The 20,592-nt window shown below is 44.3% G+C and overlaps 1 protein-coding gene across 1 annotated transcript in view; it reads right to left on the bottom strand.

The window, feature by feature from the left end:
* ntn4 (netrin 4) overlaps positions 1-20,592 on the bottom strand; it is a 49,481-nt gene that overhangs the window by 17,144 nt on the left and 11,745 nt on the right. The window contains exon 3 of the mRNA XM_043713305.1: positions 13,379-13,654. Within this exon, the coding sequence (XP_043569240.1) occupies positions 13,379-13,654 (276 nt within the window). The remainder of the gene's footprint in view (positions 1-13,378; positions 13,655-20,592) is intronic.

Raw genomic sequence — 20,592 nt, 5'->3', positions numbered from 1 at the left:
TGACCTTATAGAGGTTTACAAAATTATGAGGGGCATGGATAAGATAAATAGGCAAAGTCTTTCCCTGGGGTTGAGGAGTCCAGAACTAGAAGGCATAGGTTTAGGGTGAGAGGGGAAAGATATAAAAGAGACCAAAGGGGTAACCTTTTCACGCAGAGGGTGGTACTTGTATGGAATGAACTGCCAGAGGATGTGGTGGAGGCTGGTACAATTGCAACATTTAAGAGGCATTTGGATGAGTATATGAATAGGAAGGGTTTGGAGGGAAATGGGCCGGGTGCTGGCAGGTGGGACTAGATTGGGTTGGGGTATCTGGTCGGTGTGGACAGGTTGAACCGAAGGGTCTGTTTCCATGCTGTACATCTCTATGACTATATGATAATGGCTTGAGGCAGGGAATTTGACATTGTGCAGAATAATTTTTAAACTTGTGATAATCAATTTTGTTACTATCTCTTTATCTATTTTGTTATTATCTCTCAAACTCTCAGCTATCCCTTACCTTTTTGGCTCCGGTCAATAACCCCAATAAGTGCAATGCCTCATCCCCAGTAGTATCTTTGCCAGTGTTCATATCTTCCAAAAATGAAGCATGAACTGTACACAACTCTCCTGGCCACCTTAGCAAGGCCCTCATATTATAAAAAATATCTCCCTTCTCCAATTCACTGTGTCTCTAGATTAGGAGCAAATGATTCTGCCTGTTCCTTTATGACCTTTAATGAATACATTTTCAATCTATTTTTATTCTTGGCATTTAATGTGTATTACCTTTCCCAACCTTCCTCCAGAAACCATCACTTCATAACTTCCTTCATTTTTTAATTGATTCTCGGGTTAAGAATGTCTCTCAGAAGATCTCATTTATTGTTCATTCCAAATCTAAACCTGCCCCAAATGTAAGAGGTGAGAAAATAAAGTTTACAACAGACTAGATAGGCTGAGACGTTTTTCACTGGAGCGTAGGAGGTTGAGAGGTGAGTTTATAAAATAATGATAGGTAGTGGTAGTCAGCTTTTCCGTAGGATGACGAACTTCAAGACTAGGGTGCAGATTTTTAAGGTGAGAGGAGAGAGATTTTAAAAAGACATAAGAGGCAATTGTTTTACACAGAGGGTGATTCAAGTCTGGAATGAACTTCCCAAAAAAGTGGTGGATGCAAGTATAATTACAATGTTTAAAAGACATTTGGATCGATACATGAATAGGAAAGGTTTGGAGGAATATGGGCCAGAAACAGGCAGGTGGGACTAATTTAGTTTGGGATTATGTTCATCATAGACTGGTTGAACCAAAGGGTCTGTTTCCATGCTGAATGACTCTATGACTACGACTCTTATGAGCTTTTCTCATAGCACAAAGTATAGAAATTGTAAAGTTAACTAAAAGAAGGAACATGTGGAAGCAAAGGGAAGGTATGAAAACATAATTTTACTGCCAATAAGGAAGAGAAAATTCAATGGACACTTGAAGGACACTACTGAAACTTACAGTATTATGGAGGAAGGGGAGGAATTGGCACTAAATCACGATGGTCATTAGGAGAGCTGATAAAGACATGATGAGATGAATGGCCTCAATACATTACTCTACATCCCTAGCTGCCTTCAAGATAGTGGATGACCTGCTATTTGGGGAACAGGCTTTACTGGTGCTTGTATCAACACATCAGCCTAATGATAAACATCATCCATCAGGTTTACTTTTAAAGATCGATTTAATTATCCAGTGTACAAGGTAGTTTTAAAACAAAACACAAAGATTTTTAAACATCTAAACATCGCTGGCACCTATTGTCCATCCTACCTTGAGAAGGTGGTAGGGCATCACCTTGTTTTATTGCATGTATGAGGTTTGGCAGCTTTAATCTCCCAAGTGCCACTTCTGGAGTACCGCAAATTGTTTTCTTTAAATATATTTGACAGCAACATAGAAACTCATATTCTCTTAGACTCTGGACAGCTTCTGCCTCTTTCCAAGTCACTCTACATGGTCAAGTGACATTGGCATCACTAATACACATCATCAACAGACCTTCCCCTCGTGGGCGGCACGGTGGCACAGTGGTTAGCACTGCTGCCTCGCAGCGCCAGAGACCCGGGTTCAATTCCCGCATGGTCAAGTGACATTGGCATCACTAATACACATCATCAACAGACCTTCCCCTCATGACCTTATATTTTATAAAGAGCCACAGACTCGGACAGAGCTGGTGGTGGAGTGGCATTGTCACTGCACTAGGAATCCAGAGCTCAGATTCTGGTTTGTGAATTGATACAGTGACACCAATGGTTGGGGTTCAATTCCCATTCTAGCTGAGGTCAACACGGAGGCTCTGCCCAAGGCAAGATGACCCCGAGGTTCAACTCGCAATTCTCTCTAATGAGAAAGCAGCCTGGGGTGCCTCGGGCATGAGGGCAACTTTCACAGTCAGACACCGTGCAGTACATTCTGGGAAAGACAGATTGAATCCTTCTGCGGCAGTTGGTGAGATTTTGATTCAATTGATATATCTGAAATTTAAGGTTTTTTGCTGAGTTCTGTAGCTCAGGTTGTGGATGAGGTAACTGGTTAGCTTGCTGACCTGCTGGCTCATCATGCAGATGTTTTGTAACATCATCATCACCCAGCATGGTAACAAAATGTCTGCACGATAACCAACTACCTCATACCTCACAAAGCTAGTTTCGTGTTGACCACAAAACAATTAGTGTAAAAACCCATCTGGTTCACTAAAGTCCTTTAAGGAAAGAAATCTGCTATCCTCACCTGGTATGGCCTATATGTGTCTCCAGACCAACAGCATTGTGGCCAACTCTTCAAGTCCTTCAAACAGCTTAGCAAGTCATTCAGGTGTGTCAAACTGTTCCTATGTCTGATAAAGCTAACAAAACTAGACAGCATCAACCGAGGGACTGGAAATGACAATGGCTCACACAGCCATTGATTTTGTTACTCCTTAGGTGTTGCTAGGTCAAACCCCAGGAATGCCCAACAGCATTGTATACATTCCTACAACTCATGGACTGCAGCTCACTGCCCCTTCTCCGAGCCAATAAATTTTGGGCCAGCCGACCATGTCTGCATCCTACGAATATAAATAGAGCTGATTCTCTTTTCAAAAAAAAAAATTGTGCGTGGGGAAGGAGGCACTCCCACAGTTCCTTCAGGTGAGACATTCCAAAATGTTGACATAGCAGCTGTGAAATATTGAGGCATGTTCCTGAGACCTGAACATCTGAACACATTACTCCAATTAGAGAGGTCGCCATTCACAAACCTTTTCTATATGAACACCAAGTCTTCCAGGTTGAAATTTGCCACATTCTGCCTGGTTTCCCTTTTCACTTTATTGAGAAAACAAATTGTGTCAGAAGCTGCAGTTCTGCAACACTCTGTAAGGGTTATTCTGCTCACTATGACAGATTACAGTTGAAAAGCTGCAGTGATTTGATTGATGCATTTTATGTTCAGCTTCTTGGAATCATTGGTAGTTCTGGAGGTGAAGTCACTAACTGCCAAATGGGACTTGAGGCAGTTGGAAAATGTAGAGATTTAATTCATACTTTTTTCCATTGGATGTCCAACATTTGTTGCCCAGCCCAATTGCCCTTGAACCGAGTAGCATTTCAGAGGGCAGTTAAGAGTCACTCACATTGCTGTGAGTCTGCAGTCACATGTAGGTAAGGATGACAGTTTCCCTCCCTAAAGAACATGTGGGAACTAGGTGGGTTTCCATGTCAATTGATGATGGTTCTCAGGGTCACCTTCATGGAGATGACTTTTCAATTCCAGATTTATTAATTAAATTTAAATTCCACCAGCTGCCGGGCTGGCATTTGAAGTCATATTCCCACAGCATTAGTGTGGGCCTCTGGATTTTCAGTCTCTTGCTTGGGATGGGAAGTAGTTCCAATTGGAAAGCTGTTGAATTGATGATGGAGGAGGTTCATGTAGTATAACTTGTTTTCGGAGCCGGAGGGCAGAGCAGAGCTGTACGGATATAACTAACTGACCGCAGGTAGCAAAGCGAGTAACTGAAACCAAACTGAAAAAGTGACGTCACATGAATGCTGTGACGTGATTGGCTGATAGGAAATCTGTCTGAGATTTGAAAAAAAGACACTCCAAGACAAACTAGATTAACTAATCAGGGATTAACTAACTAATAAATTAATTAACTAAGTAGATAATACTGGGCACTTCAGTCCCATGCTCCTGATCTTTGGCCACCCGGTGCGGAGGGTGGAGGGTAGGTCAGAGACCTACTCGTGGGTCTGTTCCTAGGCCTGGCCAAACAGGCTATAAACAGATCCAGGCAGTGGGCTGTGGAGGGGGTCGCTATGGCCGATTGCCTGCCCCTCCTCCGCAGCTATGTCAGAGCCCGGATGTCCCTGGAGAAGGAGCCTGTGGTGTCCACCAACACCCTCGAGATCTTCAGGGAAAGGTGGGCACCGCAGGGAGTGGAGTATTATTTCCCTGTCCAACTCTATTTTGATTTAATCCCTGCCCTCCCCTTCACCGTTTGATCACGCAGCATTGCCCTCTGAGAAGGACACTGCTTGTCACTGGCCACCCTGGTGTTTCTTTTCTTCCTGGTGGTGGAAACTGAATAAAGATTTGTACACCTGTTGTCTTTTACTGTATCTCACACCTACACACACAACATGGGTGCTGAAGAAAATATAAGCACTACTGCAGTTAGGCAGTAGTGTGGGGTTAAAGGGAAAAAAGAAAAGAAAATATTCGAATTTAGAATCTCCTTAGTTCAGGGGGGGAAAAAAATAGAGAATGCTGGGCAGGTGTTGTGCTGTAACTGTAGGAGGTGGATGCTAGCTAATCCCGTTGTGAACTGCAGTTACCACATCTGCAGCAAGTGTTGGTTGCTCGAGGAACTCTGGCTCAGAGTTGAGGAGAGAGAAACTGAGCTTCAAACATTGCGGCACATCCGGGAGGGGGAAAAGGACCTGGATGTTTTGTTTCAGGAGGCAGTCACACCTGGTACATTAAGTAGCACAAATTCAGACAGTGGCCAGGGACAGCAGAGTGTGACTGCAAGTGAGTCGGGTAGAGGGATCCAGGTAGAGCAGTCTCAGCTCTTGACCTTGTCCAACAGGTATGAGGTCCTTGCTCCCTGTTTGGATGAGGAACAGAGCTGCAGGGATGATGAGCCAGCTGACTACGACACTATGGTACAGGAGGCCTTCGGGGGAGGGGGAAGGGAGTGGAATCAAAACATCAAGTGGTAGTTGTAGGGGATTCTATAATTAGAGGGATAAATAGTATCCCTTGTAAGCAGGATAAAGAGTCCCACATGGTGTGTTGCCTGCTCAGTGCCAGGATGCAGGACATCTCTGACCGGCTTGAAAGGACTTTGGAGAAGGAGGGGGAGGATCCAGTTGTTGTGGTCCACGCTGGGGCAAATAACATAGGCAAGGTAGGGGTACCTGTTTGGGGATTAACAACCACTAGGAACGAAATTAAGGAATGGGTCCTCAAGGGTTATAATCTCTGGATTACTACCCAAGCCACATGCAAATTGGTTTAGGGATAGGAAAATTAGGCAAGTAAAAGGAGTGGTGTGGGAAAGAGGGGTTTCATTTCATGGGGCATTGGCATCAGTTTTGGAACAGGAGGGATCTGTGTCGATGGGACACTCTCCACCTGAACCAATTTGGAAACAGTGTTCTAGCGAAAAGGATAAATAGGGTGGTCACTAGGACTTTAAACTAGTTAATTGGGGAAAGGAAGGGGAAAACGACAGGAAGTATGATGGTAAATAGAAAGGAAAGCAGCAGGTTAGCAGATGTGTAGGAGTGTTTAACTACATGGCACACTATGAAAGAAGTTATAAAAGGAAGGATAATTCAGGAGATATTATTATTGGAGATGTTAGAATTCATAAAGAGGGTATAAAAACTAGCGTAAAGGCACTTTACCTGAATGCTCGTAGCATTCAAAACAAGGTAGATGAGTTAACGGCACAAATCATCACGAATGAGTATGATTTAGTAGCCATTACAGAGATATGGTTGCAGGATGGTCACAACTAGGAGTTAAATATCCAGGGGTATCAGACTATTTGGAAGGACAGACAGGAAGGTGAGGGAGGTGGTGTAGCTCTGATATTTAAGGATGACATTAGGGCGGTGGTGAGAGATGATATAGGTCCTATGGGGAAGAAGGTTGAATCCATTTGGGTGGGAATTGGAGATTCTAAGAAGAAAAACTTACTGATAGGTGTCATCTACAGGCCACCAAATAATATCATGTTGGGGCAGGCAATAAGCAAAGAAATAACTAATGCCTGTAAAAATGGTACAGCAATTACCATGGGGAATTTTAATTTACATGTCAATTGGTCGAACCAGGTTCGTCAGGGTAGCCTTGAGGAAGAATTTGTTGAGTGTATCCGTGATAATTTTCTTGAACAGTACGTAATGGAACTGACGAGGAAACAAGTTATCCTAGATCTGGTCCTGTGTAATGAGACAGGAATAATTAAATGATCTCATTGTTAGGGATCTTCTTGAAAGGAGCAATCACAGTATGAATTTAGAATTCAGCGAAACTACATACCAGTGAAAAGGAAGAACTGTAGGAAGAGGGATTATCTGCCATTGGTGTCTCAGGAAATAAGGGAGGTTATCAAATTGAAAGAGAAGGCATACAAAGACCAATGGGAAACTAGAAGATTGGAATAACTTTAAAGGTCAACAGAAAGCCACAAAAAAGCCAAACAGAAAAGAGAGTTTAAGAGAGTAAACTAGCTCAGAATATAAAGACGGATAGCAAAAATTTCTATAAATGAAAAAGAGTGGCTAAGGTAAACATTGGTCCTTTACGGGATGTGAAGGGGGATTTAGTAATGGAAATATGAGGAAATAGCAGAGATATTGAACAGGTATTTTGTGTTGGTCTTCCCAGTTGAGGACGCGAATAACATGTCAATAATCGACAAGGAGACTAAAGTAGATGAGGACCTGGAAACAATCATTATCACGAAAGAGTTAGCTAATGGAGCTAAAGGTAGTTGAATCTCCTGACCCTGATGGACTGCATCCCAAGGTACTAAAAGAGTTGGCAGGAGAAATAGCAAATGCACTTGTGGTAATTTCCCAAAGTTCGCTCGACTCTGGGACAGTTCCAGAAGATTGGAAAACAGCAAATGTGACGCCACTGCTTAAATAGGCAGGTAGACAAAAGATGGGGAATTGTAGTCCAGTTATTTTAACTTCTGTAGTGGGAAAATGCTTGAATCTATTATCTAAGAAGAAATAGCAAGACATCGAGATAGAAATTGCCCCATTAGGCAGAGGCAGCATGGGGGGTTCATGAAAGGCAGGTCATGCTTAACTAATCTACTCGAATTCTATGAAGACATTATGAGCACAGCAGACACTAAGGACCTATTGATATGGTGTATCTAGATCCCCAACAGACATTCATCAAGGTGTTGCACAAAAGGCTGCTGCTACATGACATTATGGGTAATGTATTGAATGGAGGATTGGTTAACTAACAGAAAGCAAAGAGTGGGGATAGATGTGTGCTATTCTGATTGGCAATCAATGACTAGTGGTGTACCTTAGGGATCAGTGTTGGGACCACAATTATTCACAATTTACAGAGATAATTTGGAGTTGGGGACCACACGTTGTGTGTCAAAGTTTGTAGATGACACTAAGATGAGTGGCCAAGCAAAGTGTGCGGAGGACTGTGAAACTTTGCAAAGGGACATAGATAGTTTAAGTGAGTGGGCAAAGGTCTGGCAGATGGAGTACAATGTTAATAAATGTGAAGTCATCCATTTTGGTAGGAATAACAGGAAAAAGGATGGTTACTTGAATGGTAAGAAATTGCAGCATGCTGCTGTGCAGAGGGACCTGGGTGTCCTTGTGCATGAATCACAGAAGGTTGGTCTGGAGGTGCAACAGGTAATTAAGAAAGCAAATGGAGTTTTGTCCTTCATTGCTAAAGGGATGGAGTTTAAAAGCAGGGAGGTTATGTTGCAACCGTACAGGGTACTGGTGAGGCCACACCTGGCGTACTGTGTGCAGCTTTGGTCTCCTTACTTGAGAAAGGATGTGTTGGCACTAGAGAGGGTGTAGAGGAGGTTTACTAGGTTGATTCCGGAATTGAGAGGGTCGGCTTATGAGGAGAGACTGAGTAGACTGGGATTATATTCAATGGAATTTAGAAGAATGAGGAGGGAGTCTTATAGAAACATAAAATTCTGAAGGGAATAGATAAAATAGAAATAGATAGGATGTTTCCACTGGTAGGTGAGACTAGAACAAGAGGGCATAACCTCAAAATTAGGGGAAGCAGATTTAGGACTGAATTTAGAAGGAACTACTTCACCCAGAGGGTTGTGAATCTGTGGAATTCCCTGCCCAGTGAAGCAGTTGAGGTTTCCTCATTGAATGTTCTTAAAACTAAGAGAGGTAATCTTTTCAACAGTAAAGGAATTAAGAGTTATGGTGAGAGGGCAGGTAAGTGGAGCGGAGGCCATGAAAAGATCAGCCATGATCTTATTGAATGGCGGAGTGGGCTCAAGGAGCCAGATGGCCTACTCCTGCTCCTGGCTCTTCTGTTTTTATATAAGCAATCAGCGTAATGGCGACAGCTACGAGGAGCCCTACTAGCTGTTTGTCACAGATGCTGTACATAGCATTGGAAGGTGGCATGACTATGAAGACCCAGTTCTCGAATAGTAGCCCTCTGAGTAGTATCTGTGGGTGATCCGCACCAGCAGGCAGTTTTACCATCTCCTCGTGTTTTGCAGAGTCAGAGTGGTTGGCTCCTTCAGTAACCTGGAGTTGATATGTACCTGTCAGACTGTACTTCCATGTTCACACTGCCATCAGTATAACTGCGGTTCCCATCTACTGTCTGTGATATCAAAGATTGAAGATTCAGATGAAGGATGATGGAAATGTGTTGCTGGAAAAGCGCAGCAGGTCAGGCAGCATCTCGGGAACAGGAGAATCGACGTTTCGGGCATTAGCCCTTCTTCAGGAATGAGGAAGAAGGGCTAATGCCCGAAACGTCGATTCTCCTGTTCCCTAGATGCTGCCTGACCTGCTGCGCTTTTCCAGCAACACATTTCCATCTCTGATCTCCAGCATCTGCAGACCTCACTTTCTCCTCAAAGATTCAGATGAAGGGCAGCCCAGTGAGCATGCAGTCATTTGTTGCTATTTTGATTGAGCCCTCGTTTTAATCCTTTTCTGTCAGGAGGTTTACAATCAGTCAATATTCTACCTACAACTTCATTCCTGTTGACAGTACTCAGTCACAATCATCTGTACATTAAATGAGGAACAAAAGAATTATCCTTGTCTTCTGCTCTTAGACCATAACTGATGTTACTAGCAACTGATGGTTATGCGTTGAGGGGGTTGGTGGCGAGTACAGTCTAGGCTGGGTCCTCCTCTCTGACAGTCTTAGTTTATGACCTCCCACAAGTACCTCTTACCTGCACAGTACATAGCAGGATGCAACAAAGTGGAAAGGGTCAGTTCACAAATCCTTTTGCCCATGGTGTGGGCAGGATATCACAAACCTCCTAAAAACTGTAATTGCCACTGTTTTCATGCTTCCCCTTTCTTCAGATTAAAACCCCTTTGATTTTTGACTTGTTAGCTGCTGGTGGTAAAGAGTTAATCTCACCAACACAGTGTTATTATTATCTTCCCCGCACTTTGTAAAATATAATTGAGTTTATTCTAAACAGCTCCCAGCCTCTTTAAAGCAAGAGCTAAATAACAAACCTTGTTACACACATAAAATCTGATCCCTTACATGTCAGAGAAGTGAGGTTAATCCTATAAGCCGATTAAGGATCTTAAACTTTACAGGAAGAGTGTAGCCATTTACCTCAAAATGTTATTCGAGGGAATAATACATGCTTCCTGCTGTCTCCCAGCTTTCCCTTATTGCCATGGATTACTCATTCCACAATTACTCAGTCAATATGGAACACTGTTTTATAGTCAGACCATTCCTACAGAGACCAGCTGCTGTCCAGAGTGAGCAGGAGCCTTCTCTCCAGTGCCTTATTTATCCATCAGCCCATATCACTTAAATGAGATTATCTACTCATGGCTACATTGCTAGTATGGGATCTTGCTGTGTGCAAACTGGCTGTCACATCTCCTCCAGTAAAAGCACCCCATTGGCTGGAAGGCAGGATATCCTGAATTACCTCACAGCCAACAAAGCACCAGTCACAATGTTTACAATAATGGCCAAGGTCAGGATGGATTTATTCACTAGCTCTTGCTGCCAGAGTGGGACAATGAATGATGATGCCAGTGGCTGCATTAGAAAGGAGAGCTCCATATTTAGTAAATGTATGCGGAGGTGTTGGACAACATTCAGGCTGGCCCTGATAGGGGCAGGAAATGTCTATGTCACAGAGAATGACCATATCCAACATCAACATACTCTTTCTGGGCAGTAGATAGTAAAGGATTCCTGGGCTGATTATTGGCTCCTTGAACCTCATCATGAACAATCATCCATCATCAACAAGTCCTCAGGTAGGCCTGGAACCTGAATCTAACCACTGTCACTTATTTCAATCATGTTACCATCACTGAATCCACGTCTATCAACATCTTGGGGTTACCATTGACTGGATTCACCATTTAAACACAGTGGCTATAAGAGCAGATCAGAGGTCAGGGATACTGCAGACAGTAACTCACCTCCTGACTCCTCAAAGCCTGTTTGCACTTTGAGCTTGTTTTTTTGAGAGACAGGAGGTATCAAATGATCTATTTTCCTTGTATTTTCAGCATTATCCTGTTCGTGGAAAAGCAGATCTAGCAGTTGTTCTGTCCAATATTTTGGAGTCTCCTTACACAGCAGAGCACCTGTTCCATGAGGCATTCATGGACCCACCCACACCTGCCAACCATACAGACAGAGAGGGGCCTCTTTGCTATTGTCATGGAACCTGCAGGAGCCGCCACTAATGTGAGGGATGGCACTGAGCAATGTGGCCCAAGCAGTTGTATTGGGACCAGCCGCAACAGGTGATGGATGGTGACAGACAGCAGCGAGCAGGGCAGCTTGAGCAGTTGTGGTGGGACCTCCACAGCAGTTGGAGATAGTGAGGAAGGATTCTGAGCAGGGCAGCTTGAGCAAGTCAATAGAACGTCTCTGGAGGAAAGACTGTCTTTGGGGGAAGTAGATCTTACGGGGAGAAGGATCAGCAGACAAGAAAAATTCTCAACCAGGGAATTCCATGTAATTGCTGTGTCTGCCTTGTTTAACCTCAATTTCCCTTCATGTTTGTAATGCCCTTATGTCAGTGGAAGAAAGAGTACCTGCTTTATGATCTTGAGCCATCTGTGTTTTCAAATCTCATGTTAAACTATCCAGTGTAGAGCTGACTGCAGAGATCTCACATTGTCCCTGTTAGGAAGGAGGAAACATACTGGCCCATTTCCTCTTGACCGAGCCAGGATCCAGTCATGGAGGAGGGGTCTGAGGTGACAGGGGAGTCTTCCTACTATCCATTAGTGAGTGGTGGTGACTGAGGGTGGGTGTCAGATGGGATTTCAGAAAAAAAGTATTCGACAAGTAACCAAAAACTGATTGAAATGCAAGACTTGAAATGATTAACTTCTGCAAGTGCAGGTTTTTAACTGGAAGTTTTTGGGAAATAATGAGCAGTGAAGACTTTTCTCAGTACAGGTAGTTTGTTATATGTACATACAGATGTCAATGTTGGGGAGAGTGTGATTACTGCTCTAATACATCGTGCAATCTCAGTGCTGAGGGAGGAGTGCATTGCTACATATGTCAGCCTTTGGGGGAGTGATTTGGAGTCTGATGAAGGTCCTGTCTAAGCATTACTATCAGAGTCTGTTGATGTAGAGAGTACTGGCCAACAGGGTGGCATGGTGGCTCAGTGGTTAGCACTGCTGCCTCACAGTGCCAGGGACCTGGGTTCAATTCCACCATTGGGTGTCTGTCTGTGTAGAGTTTGCACTTTCTCCCCATGTCAGTGTGCTCCAGTTTCCTCCCACAGTCCAAAGATATGCAGGTTAGGTGGACTGGCCATGTGAAATTGCCCCAGGTGCCCAGAGAAGTGCAGGCTGGGTGGATTAGCCACGGAAAGAAAATGCAGAGTTATTGGAACAGTGTGGGTCTCGGAAGGATGCTCTTCAAAGGGTCAGTGCAAAACTCAATGGACCGAATAGTCTCGATCTGCACCACAAAGATTCTCTGGTTCCTCTGTCACCTAACAGCTCCAAGTTGATCACCAGCTCAGTTTGGGATCAGTGCTGCATGCAAATTGTCTAAGCACACAGAAGTTTTCAAGCTGGACCTGAGAGGTCTCATTTAAGACAAACACTGGAATGTTTTCCTCTCGGAGAAGGGGGTCAAGATTGATTTTAAGCACGTCAACATATTCTCTCTGGGGAGTAGGTGGAAAAGGATTCCTAGGCTGATTATTGGCTCCTTGACCCCAGCATGAACAATCACCCATCACCAACAAGTCCTCAGGTAGGACTTGAACCTGGAACTTCAAACCCAGAGGTAGGGACACTACCTCTGTAGCACCACAAACATCTTGAACAGTTTAAAAAGGCAGATGCAGAGGAGAGACTCCCACTGGAGTCAGTTTTAGGCTAAAGGGGATGGGCAGATTTCAAACACAGACGAGGAGCAATTACTTTTCTCCAAATAATCATCAACTCACTTCTCAAGAGTGTGATGGACACCAGGACACAGTATACGTTTGAGGGGGAAATGGACAGATTTTTAAATTAGTAATGGGTTGATGGAATGGGGAGCAGCAGGAAAATGGAATTGAGGCCAAGCTAAAATCAGCCATGATGGTGTTAAATGGCAGTGCAGGCTAGAGGGGCTAAATGGCCTAGTTCTTAAGTTCACGATCAGAATTAGGAGCCAAATATAAGATAGGTGCTAAAACATATATCAGACAATTCTGCCGAAGTAATTTTTTCTGGGCAGCAGTGAGAAATCTACTGCTATTATGGAGTAATTGATGTGAATAGCAGAGAACTGGAAACTGGATAAAAGATAGGAGGGAGAAATAAATAGAAGGTAATGTTGACAGGTTTGAAGAAAGGGAGGTGGGAGAAAGCTCACGTGGAGTAGAAACATAGTGAGAGTGGCTGCATGAGGCTGGGTCTGTGCTGTAAATACTTCGACATCAAAGTAACATGATTCTTGTAAAGTGCTTCAAGATGTCCTAAGAACATGGGCCGAGTTATAGAAAATGTAAATTCTTTCTCTTAACAGAAATCAAAGCCTGTGAGAAGTGATTCTATTTCACAAGGCACAGCTTCTATTAGCAGCCTCTCTCCTGCAGGGAAATAGTGATTACACGTACCACGGTCTGAAAGTTGCCCCTTGCTGGCCTGAAACTCTCGGTGGGCCCACACTCCTCAGCGTGGCCATTACAGAAGCAGCTCCCCATTGCGATAAAGTCATAGATTGCGTAGTGTGCAAACCGCTGGGGTTTCAGGCTGGCTGCCAGGCTTGGACAGGGGCACGACTGCCGTTTGAGAAGACGCACTCGGATGTTGGTGACTTTCAACAGCTCCTGGGCTTGTACGCTGTAAGGGTCTTCCACAGAATGCGGAGGGGAGAGAACACGGAATATAACCTGTTGGACAATGAGAAACACAAGAATAATCAGACAACAGGAACTGAAATCAGGCTCACTTCTAAACCTACAAACACATAGGTTAGGAGGCAAAGTAGGCCACTCGGCCCCTCAAGTCTGCCCCACAATTCAGTAAGATCATGCCGTATCTGATTACTTCATTTTCCTGTCTACCTCTGATAAGCAAGGGGGTGAAAGGTTATCAAGAATCCACCCACCTCTACTTTATAATTACTCAAAGTGTCTGCTTCCACTGCCTTTTGAGCTAGAGCCCTCCAAAGCCTCAGGATCGCACAAGTGAACTTTCAATCAGACAGGAACCAATACCCCTGTTGGCACAGAACCCGCAAGGTTGGCACAGAGCCTGTAGTGCTGTGAGTGAGAAGGGAGAAGATGATGGAGGGAACAAAACAGAAAATGATGTGTCAATTTGAACTGACATCTAAAAGTAGTAATTCAATGTTTGCGATGACATGGAGCCAGTGTGGGACTGGGGTGGACAAGGTCAGAAGTCACATGACACCACATTATAGTCCAACAGGTTTATTTGAAATCATAAGCTTTCAGAGTGAAGTAACCTGACGAAGGGGCAGTGCTCCAAAAACTTGTGATTTCAAATAAACCTGTTGGACTATGGTTGTGTGACTTCTGACAATGTTTGTGAGGTAGAGAAAGAAAGTTTGCTGACTGGTGCAAGGACAGATTGCAGTTTTGGGTGAAGCCTATGGGGCGACACTGTGGAGAATCTATTTTACATTGTGAGAAGGAACAATCTGGATCTCTCTGGCCACGAGGATGGACACTATCAATGCTTTCAAAGGAAACTAAACAGGCAGTCAAGGGAAATAATTTAAAAAAATGAACATGAAGGCTATGCAGTTAGTGTAGAAACTGACTGCATTTTTCTGCAAAGAGCCAACATGGATTCAACAGGCTGAATGGCTTCCCATTCTGCTATCATAAAGACTTTATGGCAACTAATGAATATGCATATGCATCAAGACTTGATTAGGAGATAAATCCTCCAGTCAGATCACAGGCTTGTACATTCCTATGTTTATCCATTCTTTTAAGTGTAAGATTTACTCAAGCTGTTTAATTGCTGCTTAAGGAATGAAAGCAACAGAGAGTTTTAAATTAGACGTTAGGTATTGCCTCGAGTGACAGATATTAGATCATTATACAGATTGGAACGGCATGTGTCATATCAATAACGCATTTAAAACTTTCTACGCACGCTTTCTGTCAACACATCATTACAAATTTCAGGATCTCCTTTCATAATGTACACAAGTGCCTGTCCTGTCCTGTCCTGCTCGTGGCTACTTCTAGCAGGAGATCTGCTATCACAATATGTCACACTTCTGTCTTGCAACAGCCTCATCGATCCACTGCATCAAGACCACTATTGGTCTGCAGGGCTCACTATGGGCAAGAGTATGTATTTACAGTGCCACACATTCACTTAGGCAGTACCATTATCAATGCAGTTACAGGGATTTATTACAAAAATAAGATACAACCTGACATTGAAACAGGGGTTGAACAGATCAAATGATCCTGACTTCTGACCCCATTTCCTTGGTAACTGCAGTGGGTCTTCACTTTGAGCATAAGCTCTTCATCAGAAATGTGGGGGAGGCTCAATGGAGCGGAGTGACAAACGGAAACGGGGTGGGGCTGGGGGGAGCTGGGACCATGATAGGTAGATGAAGGTCGGGGGTGATAGTGATAGATCAGAGCAGAGGTGGAGCGGATAGGTGGGAAGGAAGATGGACAGGTAGGACAGTTCAAGAGGGCAGTGGCGAGTTGGAGGGTGAACTTGCAGAATGTTTCAGAGAATGTCTCTGAGACACACACACTAAACAACCCCACCGCCCTGTGGCCAAACACTTCAATTCCCTCTCCCACTCCTCCAAGGACATGCAAGACCTGGGCCTCCTCCACCACCAGATTCTAGCTGATGCATGGAGGAAGGATGCCTCATCTTCTGCCTTGGGACCCTCCAAACACACGGGATCAATGTTGATTTCACCAGTTTCCCCATTTCCCCTCCCCCCATCTTATCCCAGATCCAACCCTCCAACTCAACTCTGTCCTACCTGTCCATCTTTCTTCCCACCCCTGGGCCTCCCCCACATTCCTGATGAAGAGCTCATGCTCTAAACTTCGACCCTCTTGCTCCTCAGATGCTGCCTGACCAGCAGCACACTTTTTGACTCTGACCTCCAGCATCTGCAGTCCTCACTTTCTCCTGCAGTGAGTCTTGCCAATGGAAGACTGATCAATACAATCTATCGGGGTGACCTGGGGAGAATGAGCCAGTTTTGGACTGTCCATGCTGTTCGCAATGGGCACAGTGCAATCGAGGCAGAAGTGAGGACTGCAGATGCTGGAGATCAGAGTCTTGACTAGAGTGGTGACCTGCTGTGCTTTTCCAGCACTACTGTAATCTAGACAGTGCAATCTTGGCCTGTTGAGTCCTCCCGCAATCTCCACCGCATCGGTTTGTGTCCAACACTGTACAGACCAATCGTGCTTGGCACGTTTTAGAGTTTGAGGCTGCACAAGAAAGCCAAGATCTTGGCGATTGATTTATTAGAATGGGGGCCTAGTGTTCATACAAACATATGAATAAGGAATGAGTAGGCCCTTTGAACCTGGTCCACCATTCAATAAGACCACGGCTGTTATGATTTGAATCTCAGCTCTATTCTGCACATTCCTGATAATCTTCCATCCCCAGAACACACCTCTGCCTTGAAAATATTTGAGGATTTGAAAGACTCTGTAGCCACCAGTAATGTGCAGAGACTGGAGAAACTGTCACAGGACAGAAGAGGAGGAATGTTCAAATTTACCAAGGATTTTGGGTCTGAGTGTTCACGAGAAACCAGGGGGAAAGAGTCAAAACAAGAGGATACTGATTGAAGATAATTTCTTCCAGACGAAACAGGAAATGAGTTCGAATCTGGAATGCAGTGACTGACTCACGTTTGATGGTAATTTTCTTCAGGGAATTGGATAAATATTTGAATGGGAGCAGAAAATGCAGAACTATTGGGCAAGAATAGGTGAATGAGTGACCTGTCAATAGCTCCTTCAGTTAGCAGCCGCAGACACAACGGGCTGAACAGCCTCCCTCTGTGCTGTAAGATTCTGCAACCTGATCTTAATTAATGCCAGTGAACTTAGAAATAAAATTGGAAAAAAGGAAAAAGATGTGCAGATAGGAGTGACATTTTTGTGATTGAAAGTGTTTCCTGTTTAGGGTGTTGTAAACTTGATTGTGAAAATGTTTACTTGTGAGGCTTCATCCAAGAACAGAATTCCTCCAAACTCTGGCTTAAAGAGACAGCTATGGCTCAGTGGTACCATTTTCGCTTGTCAGGACGTGCCTTACACCCGAGATTTGAGTCTAAAGGGTAGATGCTATTGAGGGAGTAAGATATCTGATCAAGAGTTGGGGAAGGGATGGTAGGGGGCTACTCCACAGTGACCTATCAAATTTTACACCTTACATCTAAAATGGATTGCCTGGCCATTATCACACTCTGCTAATCATATGCACAAGTTGGCAAATCCATTTCCAACAGTGACGATGCTGCTCAGGTACTGAACTGGCTGTACCAGAGGTTATGACAAATGCTATACAAATACAGCTTTGTGACTGCCGTATTTCCATTGTGCGAATCCTGCTCAGATCTGCCCAAGTATAAGTGTGCGCAGCTCTGGGGCACAGAAAGACACTGGGGCGATGGTGTAGTGATAATGTCACAGGATTAGTAATCCAGGCTAATACTCTGGAAACGTGGGTTAAAATCCCACCACAGCAGGTGGCACAACTTGAATTCAATGTAATCTGGAATTTAAAAGCTGGTCCAATTGAGATTATGTCAATTGTTGTAAAAACTCATTCCCTTTAAGGGAGGAAATCTGCTGTCCTTACCCAATTTGGCCTGTACGCGACTCTAAACCCACTGCAAGTTGTTGACTTGTGACTGCCTTCTGGGCAATTAGGGAGGGTAATAAATGGTGTCCCTGCCCACATCCAATTAATGAATTAAAGGAATGGTTAAATCACAATGTACGATGATACAACCTGCCCAAGGGCTCAAAGGTATAGCATTACGGGGTGATAAAGAGTTGTGTGAAATTATTACAGGCCAGATGGAAGAAAATGAGTTCCCCCGGTTGGACAGTCCTGAACAATGGGACCATTGCAGCCAGGTCATTCTGAGCTGAAAGCAGGAAACACTGCTGTGTACAAATAAAGGGGAGTGGAAATCTGGATGCATTGCCTGTGCTCCAATGTCTCAGAGGGTTCCAAAGGACAGAATCAATTTGGCTAGAGCTTGGGAACAAGAAGGGCTCAATCAATTGCTCAGTGTGATCTATGCAGCACCTACCAGTGGGAAGGTGATGAAAATTAAAACATAGACATGAATGCATCAGAGAGATTGCAGAAAGGATTCACAAGAAATGAAAAACTTCAATTTTGAGGATGGATTAAAGGAGATGGGACTGTTCTCATGGACAGAAGAAGCCTGAGAGGTGATTGGATAGAGATTTTGGGTAGAGGGCTCTCGGCAGAGCAGATATTGGGAAATCTCTCCTGCTCATAAAAGGATCAAGAAAGAGAGGGCACAGATTTAAAGCAATTTGCAAAAGAAGCAAGGTGATGTGAGAAGTAAAACTTGCTTCACACAGGGATCTGATGGAGGCAGGTTAAATTGAGTCTTATAGAGAGGCTTACAGAAGCTAGGCAGAAGAGTGAGATCAAGATGTGATGCCTATTTAGCGATTCTCCTGCACCGTAACAATTTTGTGATTCAGAGTTGGTAAGAGAATGATAAGGAGCATGCAGTTCAGACAGCGAAAGAAAATTCAGTGGCAGGACAGTTGTGATCAAAACTGGACATCAAAATAGGCTTCAGGGGCCAAATGTCCAACTCCTCTCTCAATTTATTCGCTTCAGAATTCCTGGCTCATTTGCACAGCTGACTGACTCTGCTGGAAAATGTTGCAGGTTTGGGCTTAGGTGTGATGCTGCATGTAGTTGAATAACATACCCCCACCCACTATGAAGGTGTCAGCTATGCAGGATGGAATAAGGAAGAAGATAGTTAAATGGGAAGGCGTGGCAGGGAGTGGGAGGATTAGCAGGATTCCATGAATGTGGATGTTTGGGGGGGGGGTGGAGAAAATGCGGATTATATGTGAGTTGAGAGGTGTGGGGGAACTGGGTGTAGGGGCTGGCCAGAGTGCCTCTGGGAGCGTACCACATACACTGGGCGGCACAGTGGCTAGCACTGCTGCCTCACAGTGCCAGAGACCCGGGTTCAATACCCGCCTCAGGCAACTCTGTGTGGAGTTTGCACATTCTTCTAGTGTCTGCGTGGGTTTCCTCCGGGTGCTCCGGTTTCCTCCCACAAATCCAAAAAAAAATGCAGGTTAGGTGAATTGGCCATGCTAAATTGCCCGTAGTGTTAGGTGAAGGGGTAAATGTAAGGAAATGGGTCTGGGTGGGTTACGCTTCAGCGGGTCGGTGTGGACTTGTTAGGCCGAAGGGCCTGTTTCCACACAGTAAGTAATCTAAAAGGTGAGGAATTTATGTCACTAAAGGCTCCTGAGGCATTGTTCTCAGGCCTTATGGGACGAGAGGGTCAAGCCCCCATGGAGAATATGCTTGGGCTGGGCAGGGCGGACCAGACATCTTTTTAGCATCCACAAGTAAGATACCTTGACAGGTGTTGATTTGAAACTGAACAACTCAGGAAGCCCGGTCTCCACAGCAACATGGGAATGAGTCATTCGGTGTGATAAATGTATTTGCCAATGTTGTCAAAAAGAGTCCAAATGTATATAGAGTGTGTAATCACCACAGTGCATGAAGTAACATGTTCAAAATTCTTTTCAAATTCTTCACTCCCCCTTTATGACCCACACCCTGAAGCAGTTTCATTCTTTGACGGGTTTGGGAATTTGCACTTGATCTTTTAACTTGAATCACACATATGTTTGGTGTTTCAGTGATGTGTGTAAACTAATGACCAGTAATGTCAGCTGGCTTCAGAACCCTCCGTGCGCTGTGCTAAAGACTGGACATTGTCATATTTTCAGGAAGAGAGGGTTACTTCATGGAACAACCCGACATTACAACATGGACAGAGATAACTTTGGATCCTGCACAACATCTCATGTTCTAAGACAGATCCTCATTGGCACTGTAAATTACCTTTGATTTTACAGATAGAATCATAGAGATGTACAGCATGGAAACAGACCCTTCGATCCAACCTGTCCATGCCGACCAGATGTCCCAACCTAATCTAGTCCCACCTGCCAGCATCCGGCCCATATCTCTCCAAACCCTTCCTATTCATATACCCACCCAAGTGTCTCTTAAATGTTGCAATTGTATTCGCCTCCACCACTTCCTCTGGCAGCTCATTCCATACCCTCTGCATGAAAAAGTTGCCCTTTAGGTCTCTTTTATATATCTTTCCCCTCTCACCTTAAACCTATGCCCTCTAGTTCTGGACTCCCCAACCCCAGGGAAAAGACTTTTTCCACTTATCCTATCCAAGCCCCTCATGATTTCGTAAACCCCTATAAGGTCAACCCTCAACCTCCAACGCTCCAGGGAAAACAGCCCCAGCCTGTTCAGCCTCTCCCTATAGCTCAAATCCTCCAACCCTAGCAACATCCTTGTAAATCTTTTCTGAACCCTTTCAAGTTTCACAACATCTTTCCGATAGGAAGGAGACCAGAATTGCACACAATATTCCAACAGTGGCCTAACCAATGTCCTGTACAGTCGCAACATGACCTCCCAACTCCTGTACTCAATACTCTGACCAATAAAGGAAAGCATACCAAACGCCTTCTTCAATCTGCGACTCCACTTTCAAGGAGCTATGAACCTGCACTCCAAG

This window comes from Chiloscyllium plagiosum, chromosome 23 (genome assembly GCF_004010195.1).
Source record: "Chiloscyllium plagiosum isolate BGI_BamShark_2017 chromosome 23, ASM401019v2, whole genome shotgun sequence".
Lineage (NCBI taxonomy): Eukaryota > Metazoa > Chordata > Chondrichthyes > Orectolobiformes > Hemiscylliidae > Chiloscyllium > Chiloscyllium plagiosum.
The sequence above is the reverse complement of the archived record's forward strand: the minus strand, read 5'-3'. Positions and strand labels throughout refer to the sequence as shown.